This window comes from Nelumbo lutea, chromosome 3 (assembly GCF_056320005.1).
Source record: "Nelumbo lutea isolate HS-2025 chromosome 3, American lotus-T2T, whole genome shotgun sequence".
Lineage (NCBI taxonomy): Eukaryota > Viridiplantae > Streptophyta > Magnoliopsida > Proteales > Nelumbonaceae > Nelumbo > Nelumbo lutea.
This window is the reverse complement of record NC_142686.1, coordinates 94221049-94235356: the sequence shown is the minus strand read 5'-3', so window position 1 is coordinate 94235356 and position 14308 is coordinate 94221049. Positions and strand designations below refer to the sequence as shown.

The following is a 14308-nucleotide window of genomic DNA, read 5'->3' as shown; positions in this document are numbered from 1 at the left end:
TCGGGTCAATTGTTCCGAGCTCCTACACTGGACCGAGCTGATTACACTCCACTGAACGCGAAGTGGGCCGAAATCCTGATGGCGATCAAGGATGTCCCATACGTGAAGTGGCCACCCCGTTTGAGGGGGAATCCCAATGAAAGAAATAAGAGTTTGTATTGCAGTTTTCACAAAGAGCACGGTCACAGTACCGAGAGTTGTAAAAACCTCCGCGACAAGATAGAGGAGCTCATCCGTCGTGGATATTTAAGAAACTTTGTACAAAATAACAATAATAACAATAGCAATAGAACAGGTTAGCAAGGAGAGCACAATAAAGATGCTCCCGAGTCCAGCAGCAGGCCGGCCAAACAACCACAGAGGTAGCCTCCGGAGGAGAGGCCAATTCGGGGGACCATCCATATGATAGTGGGAGGTTCGATCGTTGCGGGTTGCACCTCAGCAGCAGCTCAGACGTCAGTTCGTGAGGCCACCTGGGAAGAGCAGAACCCCCCAAAGCGGCCGAAGATGGGAGATTCAATCTTCTTCACAGAAGACGATGCGCGAGGGGTCCATTACTCCCATGATGACGCACTTGTAATAAAGTTGAGAATCAATGACTTCGAGGTCAGGCGCGTACTCATGGACTCAGGCAGCTCAGCCAACATCCTCTTCAAAACTGTGTTTGACCAACTTCAGTTGTAGAGAAGCGATCTGAGGCCTACAGACACCCCTTTAGTGGGCTTCAGCAGAGAGGAAGTCCGCCCCCTTGGGAAAATAACAGTACCTGTAGAGATCGGCACATGGCCTTATGTGGTCAGATTCGAACACAACTTCCTAGTGGTAGCGACCCCCTCTCCCTACAATGCCATAATAGGTCGACTGATCACCCATGTCCTACGGGCGGTGGTCTCCACTTACCACTTGGGTATGAAGTTCCCAATAGATTTCGGTGTGGGAGTAGCGTGGGGCAACCAGCTCGAGTCCCGAAAGTGCTACGTTGCCACCTTAAAGGGGAAAACCAAGGTGACCAATGACCTCGAACTGGGATGACCCACGGAGCGAGGCGAAGAGCGAGCCGCGCCCACAGAAGAAACAGTCGCGGTCCCGGCCTCAACAGCAGACCCAACTCGGATGCTTCAGATCGGTGCTTCCGTCCAAGAGCCCCTACGATCTGAACTGGTAAGTTTTTTACTTCAAAATTTAGATATTTTTGCATGGTCCGCGGTAGAAATGCCTGGTATAGACCCTGAAATCATAACTCACAAGCTAAACACTGATCCTGTACTTAGGCCCGTTAGACAGAAGAAATGCAACCTAGCCCCGGGACAGTGGAAAGCGGTCAACGAGGAAGTAGAGAAGCTCCTCGCAGCGAACTTCATAAGAGAAGTCCACTACCCGAGCTGGGTAGCCAACCCCGTCCAGGTAAAGAAGGCCAATGGCAAGTGGCGCATGTGCATCGACTACACTGACCTGAACCAGGCTTGCCCAAAAGACTATTTCCCGCTCCCCCGAATCGACCGTCTGGTGAACGCGACCTCAGGGCATGAGTTGCTAAGTTTCTTGGTGGGCTATAACCAGCTCAAGATGGACCCGACGGATGAAGAAAAGACTGCCTTCATCACGGAGTTCGGCCTATACTATTACAAGGTTATGCCCTTTGGGTTGAAAAACGCAGGGGCAATCTTTCAAAGGCTTATAAATAAATTGTTTGCGCCGTTAATCGGCAGAAAAGTAGAATGCTATGTAGACGACATGGTCGTCAAAACTCAATTTTCACATGAACTAATACGAGACTTGCATTTTGTTTTTGAAATTTTGCGTAAGTTTAACATGAGATTAAATCCGAACAAGTGTGTGTTCGGTGTGACCTCAGGTAAATTCCTGGGATACATCGTTAACCGGCGTGGCATTGAGGCCAACTCGGATAAGGTTAAGGCCATCTTAGACATGAGATCACCCCGTAAGTTGAAGGAGGTTCAGAGGTTGAATGGCCACATAGCCTCCCTAAGCCGCTTCATGTCCAAATCGGCGGACCGCTGTCTGCCGTTCTTTAAGGCAATCAAGAGCAAAGGGTTCGAGTGGACCCGAGACTGTCAGCTCGCGTTTGACGAGCTCAAGAATTACCTCGCTAGTGTGCCAATCTTAACCTGGCCTGAGGAGGGCGACGTTTTGGAACCGTACCTCTCGGCGAGCGACGAAGTGGTCAGTTCGGTACTAATAAAGGAAGTAGATCGGGTCCAACGACCCATCTATTATGTTAGTAAAGTATTGTAGGGAGTAGAAACGAGATACCCAGAGATGGAGAAGCTAGCATACGCATTGATAATTGCAACTCGGAAGCTTCGCCCGTACTTCCAAGCTCATACTGTTATCGTCCCTACCGATAAACCTCTGAGGCAAGTCTTGCTTAAGCCCGAGGTCTCTGGTCGATTGACGAAGTGGGCCATTGAGCTTAGCGAGTACGACCTCTAGTACAAGCCGCGAACTGCCATTAAGGCCCTAGCTTTAGCTGATTCATAGCCAAATGCACATTCAGCTCCGAAGTTCCCAGTCTGGTTGAGCGCGAGGCTCCCACCTCGGGTGAGCCCAAAGCTCCCGGATCGATCGAGTCTGAACACCGTGAAGTAGTAGCCAGAGTGGCACCTCTCCTAGCTCGGCCAACCACGAGCTGGGATGAGGAGCCCTGGATCCTTCACATAGATGGCTCCTCGAACCAATAGGGCAGCGGTGCTAGAATAGTTCTGCACGGCCCAAGCAGCATAAAAGTAGAGTACGCGCTACGCTTCGAGTTTGAGGCATCCAATAATGAAGCAGAATACGAGGCGTTGATAGCTAGACTAGCTCTAGCCAGAGAAGTAAAAGTCAAGCACATCGTTATCTACAGCGACTCCCAACTTGTGGTCAACCAGGTCACCGGTGGGTATGAAGCTCACCAGCCAACCATGATCGCCTACTTAGCCAAAGTCAGAAAGGCCCTGCTCAACTTCCAGTCACACTTTATTAGACAAATCTCTAGGTCAGAGAACGCTGAGGCCGATGCCCTGTCCAAGTTAGCCAACACCAGCGACATCACCATGACAACCGTATACATATAGGACCTGTCTTGACCTAGCATTCTCAGGGGGGCAGAGGAGGTCGCTCCTGTCGTTCAAGAAGAGCTGAGTCTGCTCGTGAGCTTCTTACTACACGGGACCCTCCCTGCAAACTGCAATGCAGCTAGAAGGGTGCAGCGCCAGGCAGCCAAATATGTCATGATAGATGAACAACTATATCGGAGATCTTACACGCTCCCCTACTTGCGCTGCTTGCGACCTACCAAAGCCAAGCTCGTACTCCGCAACATCCATGAGGGTCTGTGCGGTGGGCACTTGGGGGGCAGGGCCCTTGCCCAAAAGGCACTTCGACAAGGGTACTATTGGCCAACAATGAAGGCAGACACTATTGAGCTCGTCAGAAAATGTGACAAATGCCAGAGGCATGCCAATATTCACCACCAACCCGCTGCCGACCTCAAGTATCTCACCAGCCCGTGGCCCTTTGCGCAGTGGGGCATCGATCTACTTGGGCCATTCCCGCCAGCAATGGGTGGAAGAAATTTCTTAGTAGTGGCGGTGGACTATTTTACCAAGTGGGTAGAAGCCGAGCCCCTCGTGACAATCACAGCCCGAAGTGTCCAAAACTTCTTTTGGAAGAACATCGTATGCCACTTCGGACTACCTCAGGTATTGATTTCCGACAATGGCAAATAGTTCGAGGACATCAAATTTCAAGATTGGTACCGAGACATGGAGATCCAACAGAACTTTACTTCAGTCGCGCACCCTTAAGCAAACGGTCAGGCAGAAGTAACAAACAGAGTCATCCTTCGCGAACTAAAGGCACGGCTGGACCGAGCTAAAGATTGTGGGTAGATGAACTACCCAGTGTCCTGTGGGCCTACCGAACCACGGAGAAGACCACCATGGGAGACACACCCTTCAATCTCACCTACGGCACCGAAGTAGTGATCCCCACAAAGATCGAAGTACCTACGCTACGACTAGAAGAATATAGTGATCAGACAAACGAAGATGAGCTACGTACCAACCTCGATCTACTCGATAAAGTAAGGGACCTTGCGTACATTAGGACTGCAACCTACCAGCAGAGAGTAGCTCGGTACTATAACACCAGGGTCAAGAAGCGGAAGCTCCGCGTTGGCGACCTGGTTCTTCGTAAAGTTATGGTACTTGAGCCCGGCGCTGGCAAGCTCGGGTCTAACTGGGAAGGTCCTTACCAAGTGAAATGAGTGCTCGAGGAAGGAACATACAAACTCAAGACTCTCGAAGGGAAACAAATACCTCGAGCATGGAATATTGTCAACCTAAGACAATATTATTTGTAAGAATCGAGTAGGACACGAGCCACTCCCCAAGCCTAAGGGCCAGAATACCGAGCTAACATGACCTCGGCACATAAGACCTAGCAGCCACTTCGACCTGGGTGAAATCTAGGAGCGGACTACGGGTCCCTCCCTAAGCCTAAGGACCACAAGAGGCCTGGGTGAAACCTAAGAATAGACTACGGGTCCCTTCTTAAGCCTAAGGGCCACAAGAAAACCCCAGCTGCCACTTCGGCATAGCAAACTAACAAAAACCTGGTTATCTCTAACCCTTAAGGGAAAGACAGCTCGGGTATGAACCCTACGGTGTCTATATCCTTGCTGCTCTTACTCAGCTCGGTAACCCGATAGCCCGGGGTAACCCGCGCAACTCGAAGTAACACAACTTCACTCAGTCACCCTTACTACCAACTCGGTGGCTTGATAGCTCGAGTAACCCATACATTAAATTGACCAGATTGGAGTCCGCTCACACTTAGAAGTATTTTTGCACTCAGAGATACTCGAAAGAAACTATATTTCATTAAAAAGAGAGTTCAAGTACAAGAGTTTTTACCTGAGCTTGAAGGCTCAGGATGGTACATTCACAGTTCAGAAAGGGAAAAATTAAGTTACAAATATAAGGAGAAAACTACTTCGGGGACTCATCGCCTCTATCAGGGACCCCCTCGGGGATAGTGTCTGGACCGGCATCCTCTACTCCATCTTTGGGACCTTCATCCTCGGAATCAGGGTCTTCTTTTGACTGACGCACGATGTCGTTAGTGATCCGCGAAGTAATGATGGCGCCCGTGTCTAGCTCGGGGTAGAGGTGCCTAATCAGCCACCGACTGAGCTTGAAGCCCTTAGGGTAGGCCTCCGTCATCTCATCGTCGAATCTCGAAGACTTGTCATAGTCAATGACGGCTTGGGTCTTGGCCTCCTCAAGAGCACCTTCGAAGATTGCAGTCTTCTCCCTTATGTCCTCCTGGAGGTACCCCACTTCATGCTCCAGCTTCCCCTTCGCCTCCTTGAGGCCTTGCACCTCGAGCTTCAATGCATCCCGCTCAGCCTTGAGGCTGCTCATCTCGAGCCCTAAGACCTCCTGACCGACCTTAAGGTCGTTCACCTCGGCCCTCAACTTGTTCTTGTCTCGGGACAGCTCCCCCATCTCTGCCATTAACATCTTGATGAAGCTCTTTTGAGATAAGGCATCACTCTCCAGGCGGCGAACTTGACAACGAGCTGCCCTCAACTCAGTATGGGCTGCGCGAGGCGACTTCTCAGCCTCCAGAGCCCGCCTCAGGCGCCGATCTGATTGGAGTGTCAAGGCGCGAATGGCGATGTTCACCTATGAAAGGGAAACCAGTCAAAAAAAAAAAAGGAAAAAGAGAAAAAGAAGAGAAACTCACCACCATTGTATGAGTGGCAGCTTGGGCGCCGAGCTGACCAGGAGTGAGTTCAGCCCACTTGCTGACCTCCCCCGGGTATGCAGCAAGCGTACTCTTCTTCAGGTTGCACTTGGGGTTCAGGACGGATTGGTTCCCCTGACCCTCTGAGCTGGAAGCCGTCATCTCCACATCATGAGTGGAGCTCTCGGAGGTCTCGGCGACATCTTCAACAGGATGAGCCCCGATAGTAGCGGCGTTAGCCTCGGTAACGCTTTCCCTGGAAATTCGGGTAGGCTTAGCAACAGGCTCCGCCATCACCTCGGGCCCCTTGGGCACAACCCCCTCTTCCAAGTCTATGACGGGCATGACTGCCACCTCGGGCCCCGAGGCAGAGGTCTGCGGAAGTCGAGGCTCGGCTGGAGCTGGCGGGGACCCAATGCATGCCTTCTTTACCATGCGTTTCTTCCTCTTCATCTGGTGGAAGAATCTTTGGTTGTTTATCTTTTCCGCCTCCATAGGACCTGCGGTGAAATACGACATCAGTAACTCGAAGCAAATATATGAGCAGAAAAGCCAAAGTGGGAAAAACCTACCTGGAGTCAAGCCTGCTCTGACGAGCTTCTCCTCAGAGGTGAAGTCTTTATAATGCAACCCGAGCTTAGCCAGTGACTGGAGCTCCTTCTTGGTCTTCCCGTCCAGGATGACACTAGGGTCTTGAATGGCTATCCTCCAATCGATGGGGAAGGGCCACCCCGTGCTGCTCCGGACTACGAAGTAGTCCCGCTTCCAAGCTAGGACTTTGCTCGGGAGCTTATGCATGAGTTTAAAACTCGGGCAGGGGGATAGGTAGTAAGACCGCCTATGCCCGGGGAGAGCGTCCGAAGTGCTCTTCTTTATAGCCAAGATCATGCTAAGAACATCTAAATCTATGGAAAGGGAACAATCAAAACAAAGAGAAATGGACCCCACCACATTCCGTATGGAGTTTGGGTGGAGTTGGTCCAGAGTAATGTTAAAGTGTACCAACACCTCAACGATTAAAGGGTGAAGTGGAAGTATAAGCCCGGCTATCAGTTGCTCCCTGAAGATCACGATCTCGTTGGGACCGTGCTCTCATGGGAAGTTGCCGGTGGGAAGACTATATGAGTACTCGCTAGGGAGGCGGAACCTCTGTATGAGGTCCTGAAGCCTCTCCGAGGTCATTATGGAAGGCCCGAATTGATCTAGTTCCTGACCTCGGTGGGAGGTAGACGCCAGATGACCCGAAGCCACCCGTACTTCGGATGACTAGGTAGTAGAGGGGACACCCCGAGCTGAGGTACCTACCTCAGGCTCATCGATGAGATCACCTACACTAGACGACATATCGGACTAACAAAAAGAAGCGAACTAGAAGGGAAAAGGAAGCTCGGGAGGACTCACCAAAGAAACACAACCGGACTGGAAGAACAGAACGAACTGTAGGACCCGAGCTAAGAAACCCCTGGCGCGAGCTCAAACGCTAACTATGAAGGCTTTGTGGTGAAGAAAATGGCCAAGGGACCCCCTATTTATAGCTACAAGCGCGGGTTCTTCGAGGCGAAAATGATTTAGCACGTTTTTGACGTCCATGAAGTCTAAGTTGCGTGAAGTCCGCGCGTAACCTGGACGTGACCCGAATCTCTTTTCAGTCGAGCCAGGCGCTAGACCGGTACAGCTGGACGAAACGCGCGATGACGCAACACAAACACCGATGCCAAATCCACCCGGCGCGTCATGACCTCCCCGCGCTGGCGCACCGCCACTAGCGCAGGGAGTGGGGGGCAATTGATGGAAGGTGATTTGGCCCGACCTCGTAGCTCAGGTACACGTAGGCGTGACCTAGATCAAACAGTGACTCAGCATGACAGCACAACGGACAAGAGCACAACTCGGTGGGGAAGTCCCACCGAGTTCAGCATGCCAACTTGGTAGGTAAACTACTCGCCGAAAGCTGCTTCACCCGCACCTCCTCTCTGGGGTCAAGGGACTTCGGGGGGTCTCGAATTTGGGGCACCCTGACCTCTTTTGAGACCCGAGCTCCTCCTAATGGACCTCAGGGCACTCCCAATCAAGAACGCACCGATTCTTCTTTGGACGCCCTGAGGCACAAAGACCTCAGGTCGGCTAGCTCGGCATAACCGGTTACAGGCAGCCCATCACTTAAGGGACGGCCCAGCTCAGGGCAATTCGCAGGAGAATAGCTTGGTATACCATAGGAGGGCTTCCTACCCGACCGCCGTACCTGACAAACCTGCGAATTGCAGGCATGTCCCCTCGCTGCACCTGCCACCTTTAGGAAGGCATCCCACACCTGACAAACATGTACCTTGCACAATGACCCCACGCGTGCCACCTCAGCCCTGCCTATAGTGGCTATGGCAGACTGACAGTGGCGGTTATACCTGCCCTGTCAGAAGTCAGAGGGTTGCGAGCAACATAATTCAGCTATAAGGAACTTACCCTCAAGGAACAAGGTATTTGAAAAATCACTAGCGCAACCTACACTCTTAGCTTTCATTCTCTCTTTGCTTCCTGTACGCAATACTAACTTAAGCATCGAAGCGTTCCCACTGGGAAACCCCCCCGGAGTTCTTCCTCATTCCTCTCGTTTCAGGTACATCTCAGGAGCCATGCAAGCACCAACTAGGAGTGACCGGATTGTACTACATCACTATTCTTCCCATAAAAATCTCCCATTCATGGGATGTCCAGGGAAAGGATAGAAAGGCTTGTGGTCGTTCTTTGCGATACCCTAATTTACCATTTGTCACATATGAAAAGGATTGGTACTCTTTATGATTGGATTTCCTCCTCCTCCTCCTCCTCCTCCTCCTCTTCTTCTTCTTCTTCTTCTTCTTCTTCTTCTTCTTCTTCTTCTTTTCTTCTTGTACGTTGAATGTCCACAAAAAGTCAGAATGCTTTAGATATGTTCATCTAACATTCATTTAATTTTTCTTACTGAAGTATAAAAGTTATGGGTATGGCCTGTGATCTAGCACTATCACGCTCACAGATTAACTAGATTTGTTGCTATTTCTTGTAATAGACCAATTTCCTGGTCCTCCCCCCCACAGTAAGTCATTAATCATCTTAAATCTTCTGGGGAGAGGTGTGTAACAGTACTGCTTTTAGTTGAATGGATTTAGCCTAAGGGCTTCTTTTCTAGTGTTTTTAACAGCCACTTAATAAAATTAAAACTGGAGAGAATTAGTGTTTTCAGAAACTGAAAATAGAACCAACATTAGAATTTAGATCTCTTTACAATCCTCAGCACTTTGGAATTGTAAAGAGTAGTAATCTCACGCACCTTCATCTGGCACAAGATTAGGCCCAGTAGCGCCGAATGCAAACGCCAACAAGCAGCTGAAGCAAATGGTCCAGACTACAAAACTATCTCCCAAAACCATCTTCTTGATCCACAAACTGTGTGTTTGTTTCCGTGGACTCGTGATTATATTCTCAGCACTTTGGAATTGTAAAGAGTAGTAGTCTCACGCACCTTCATCTGGCACAAGATTATGCCCAGTAGCGCCGAGTGCAAACGCCAACAAGCAGCTGAAGCAAATGGTCCAGACTACAAAACTATCTCCCAAAACCATCTTCTTGATCCACAAATTGTGTGTTTGTTTCCGTGGACTCGTGATTATTCTTACCTTTATGTGTACTTGCAATGAAGCAGCGGGATCACTGGTCAAAAAACATTAGTAGACTTGGGTACATAAATTATTGAATGGACAACTACGCAGTTACAACTCACCAGTTGACTCTGTCTTGTAAAATTTGCCCAAAAATGTCACAATTAAGTAATTAGTGAAGTTTCATCTAGTATTAACAACAAATACTTGATTAAGAAAGTTAAGTACAGTTAGTATCTGTACCACCAGCAGTACAACAAAGCTAATTATGTTATCCCGATCCACTGTGATATTAATCCGTTACAGATGCATGGACCAGGTTCAATGATTACTTTGGACCATGATTTTCGAACCTCCGTCATCCCATTCAACAGTTTTGACCGTTTTTTAATTTTTTTAAATTTTTATTGATAGAGTGGGGTGTCCGTTTAAATTGGACGGTCAAACTGTCAACCCGAAAACTGGTGGCCGGAATAGTTCTGATTCTAAATTATTTTTTAAAATATTGCTTTGGACCATTCTCGATTGATCTAATAATTCAATGTATGGACCGTCCAAACTATTCAAATTGGTTTTAATTTAGATTAAGGTCCAATCCAAGTCTGGTCCATTGACACCCATATTCTTATCTTATGTCAATGGATCAGATATTGGTTAATCCCACCTAGCTAATCCAATATAAATCCATTACAAAGGGACCAAGTCCAATCCAATAAATAATTTCGACTATCAAGTCTAGACTTCTCCAATTTAATATGTAGTATTGGTCTGTCGAATCCATTTAAATTGATTTTGATTCATACAGATCCAACTCAAACCTGGTCCATTGTACCCTTACCCTCGGTCAGGCATTGGGGATGGATAAAATTGATGTTTGCAAGATCCAACTCAAACTTCATACTATAAGCCAAAGTGCCATAAATAAGCCTGTTCATTAACTCAAATTGAACTGATGGTAGGGAAATTTAACTGTAGGTGGATTGTGAGAAAAGAAAAAAATGAAATATTTGAAGAGAAATAAGTCAAGGATATTTTTGTTATATAAAACATAGGTAATAGGGAAAAGTGATTGGTCTATGGTTAGTTTTGTCATTAAGAAAATTAGGGAAAATTCCCGACATACCCTGTACTTTGGCTCGAGTGACAATTTGGTCACTAAATTTTAAAATGCGATAATCCAATAATCGAACCTTCAAAATATGACAATCCAGTACCCGAACTTTCAAAATGTAACAATCCGGTACCTGCCATTAACCAGTCCGTTAATCATCCGTTAAGTGACATTTGAAAAGTTTAAAATGCCATCTAATTCTCTTTATCAACCATCCAAACGTTGACAAAAAAACTGAACAGTCCCAAATCCTGGCCTCTTCTATTCAAAAAAATTGGTGACTATTTAGAAGAATCTAGAATCTGGGAGTGTTCATTTTATTGTCAATGTTTGGATGGTTGATAAAGAGAATTAGATGGCATTTGAAGAGTATTTTTGACATTTCAAATGTCGCTTAATGGCTGATTAATGGATTATTTAATGGCAGTTGTTGAATTGTCACATTTTGAAAGTCTAAATACTAGATTGTCACATTTTAAAATTCACAAATCAAATTGTCACTCATGTCAAAATACAAGATACTGATAAGGAATTTCCGCAAAAAAATTAAATGGCACGTTACATGGTTGTATTGGTACACATGTTTGTTATAAATAAAAGTGTCTAACACGGGGTCTCTAAAAACATCGAACACAAAAGTCCGAACATGTATAAGAGAATGTGAAGAGGAGTTTCGGACAATAAACTACCTGTTAAATATATCGTTTAGATATACATATACTTGCCATTGTGATGACTGAGGATTAATAAATAGTCTAATACACATGTTTGGTGATTAATATGTATAGACCACTTTCTTGGTCTATACATCCTAACCTTATAAGACCTTTACCCTTAATTAGAAGATTTGGTCCAATGACTTTAATCTAATTAATTAATTGCTTTTCTCGAAATAAGGTTAGGGGTGGACTGTGGAGTTGTATGTATTTGAGTGGGGGGTCAATTGAAAGAAAAAAAGAAATAAAAAAAAAAGCATAAAGTTCAGTATTCCCACTCTTTTATATTGATCTTGATAAAATTAAATGAAAGCATTAAAGCGTGGGGTCAAGCATTTTATTGCTTTAGATGAATCGACTTTTAGGTTATGTATGTAAAGAGCCCGTTTGGGTGGGCTTTGATTGATAGAGGTACTTCTGAGAAGCTACTTAAGAGCTACGATAGGTTCAATGGGAAGTTGATTTTAAAACACATGTAAGCTTATTTTTAATCTTTCCAGATATATTTTTACCGAATAAGGCTTCACAGCTTTATTGATTTCTTGGTTCACACAATGCCAGATATATGCTACTGCGTGAAAGCCCTCTCAAATGAACACAAAGGCCTTTATTAATCGTAGTTGAAAAAACATTTATGAAACTTTAACTACAACCCTCACTATTTTAGTAAATGCAATTACATCCATCCAATCACCATATAGCTTAGGTGGTTGGATTGGTGACCTTGTCAATGAAGCAGACTGAGACTTAATAATTTGTATAAGTTTCTCCATGTGCATCCTTGCTAGTAGCTAAAGCATGTCAGACTTGATGTAAAGTCAGACCCATTTGGAAGGGTTTCTACATTGATTGAGTCAGCCTTTTGGGTTTTTTTTTTTTTTTTTTAAAATATGGCTTTAAGTGTGTGGGGCCTATTTTATAATACTACAAGTCAATGCATACATGAAAGCCCTCCAAAATGAGCACTAAGGCCCCATTCTTTTTTAGGTCATGTAAATGTAATTACCTGGATAATTTTTTTCCGTGAAACATTTACCTAGGTAAGTATGTTTATTCATATTTTTTTATTTTTCATATAAATAATGACTATTTTATATAAAAATCCATTATTAAAAAGGGTATTTTTGTCTATTCAAGTGTTGGCAACTTTCCCCTTAGATAGAGAAATTATTCACACACCTAGGAGATGGGTCAGGAAGATAAACTTTCCCTAATCCCCACATAAATCTGAAAATAAAGCATACGATTCTTGATCAATGGGAACCAAAATCCCACTGACCAACTTTCCCCCCACTCAAAATCTGAAAAAAGAACACCCCCTAAAACTAAATTCCACTTAAACATTATTTAAAGGTTTTCCAGGTTTCTTATTAGCTCATGTAACGTGAGAAGCCGCTATGTAAAAACCCTACCAAACAGGTAGGCAAACATGAATGACACAGCAGCAAGGCCACATAGTATAAGTGGTCGATCTGATTGGCAGCCTCAAAAACCAGTTAAAAGAAGCAGATTTTTCACTTTGTATAACGCATGTGCATCCAGGAGACATAATTATGTACAGTTGATTAGGCAATTTATCATAAGTGAATATATCGTGTTTGGGTTGGGTTATTTAATCTATATAAGTGTCAATGGGCTGGGTTTGGGTTGAAACCAATCTAAATAAAAATAAATTTGAACAGATTGGACGGTCCAGATATTGAACTGGATCAGTTCAAAATATTCATTGGATTGGATTGGACCTGGTCGATTTGTAATAGACTAACATTGAACTGGATTGGATTGGACAAAATCCAGTCCAATTGACACCCTTATCTTCTATCAATGGACCAGATATTGACTCAATCCAACCCAGTCTAATATAAATTCATTAGGGATGGACCAAGTCAAATCCAATAAATACTTTGAAGCTTGAACCATCAAATATGAATTGGTCCAATTTAATATATTTTGTCAGTCCGTCCAATCCATTCAAATTAATTTTGATTTGAATGAGATCCAACCCAAGACCAGTACATTGGCACCTCTACTCGTATATGCCCATATATACAAAATACCAATATAGTCTAGCCACATGTGAGTCCATGCGTATAAAACACTGATGTGTTCACTCATAATTGATCATATCTGAAGTCAACCAAAACTTCATGGTAAGACTAGAAAGGGAAAACATATTTTAGTACTGCAGCCTTGAACAAGTATATGTCTAATAGGGTGATCAGGGTGTTGATGACTTGGTTGTTCCATTTTTATAAATGGGTCACATGCATGCCAAACTGCCTAAGCTAATACGTAGAAGGAAACATGACGCTTCATAAGAGTCGTTGACATTTGCCTTATTTAACAATGCAAACACCACAATCCCAACCGAAAGCAGACTTTGTGTCAACCCTAATTCTAACCCTAATTTGGTTCCTTTTTATGACATCAATTCAAGGTTGGGGTTGTTTTGGCTTTTCAACAAATATTCTTAATCAACTTTATAAAGTCTAAGGCCCAATTTCGGTTCGTGGGAATAGGGGTATGGAATCGGAATTGGAATGGATTATTTTGATTCTAACTGCTTGATTGGGTGGAATTGGAATCCTATTTCTATTCCTGTTAGAATGGCATTTTCTCATTTGAGGGAATGGTCATTCCTTACCCCTCCTTTAGGAATGAAATTCCATTCCTGCTGAATTTCATTTTCATTTCTATTCCTATTTAAATCAAACAGACTATAAGAATGAATCATTCCAAAAATTCGATATTGATTCTGATTCTAATTCAGACTGCAAATAGTTAATGGTGTTAGATTTTCCTCCTCTTCAAGACATTACTCAATTTGTTGCATAGGTGGATTTATTTTCAAGCCTGTTCATAACTGCAATTCTATTATTGCAATTTCTCAATGTCCTATGTAGAATCAATAAAATGTGAATTTAAAGCATGCAATCCAACTCCTTCGTGCACGTCTCGTTAAGTTAGAGTCCGCGTTCTGTGCACCACTGGACGAGTGAAACCCGCCAATCGGATTCGACCACGTTGATCATTTAAACGTTGACGGTCAAACGCGCATTAACTTGGATTCGACAGTTCAACCGGACACGAAC

The 14308-nt window shown here is 45.0% G+C and overlaps 1 protein-coding gene across 4 annotated transcripts in view; it reads right to left on the bottom strand.

Moving 5' to 3' along the window:
• Window positions 1-9385, bottom strand: part of LOC148866953 (putative leucine-rich repeat receptor-like serine/threonine-protein kinase At3g14840) — a 77542-nt gene extending 68157 nt beyond the window's left edge. For all 4 annotated transcript variants that reach the window (XM_088979604.1, XM_088979602.1, XM_088979601.1 and 1 more), the window contains exon 1: window positions 9062-9385. In XM_088979604.1, coding sequence (XP_088835730.1) covers window positions 9062-9161 — 100 coding nt within the window. In that variant the 5' untranslated portion in view covers window positions 9162-9385. The remainder of the gene's footprint in view (window positions 1-9061) is intronic.
• Window positions 9386-14308: the final 4923 nt, after the last annotated feature.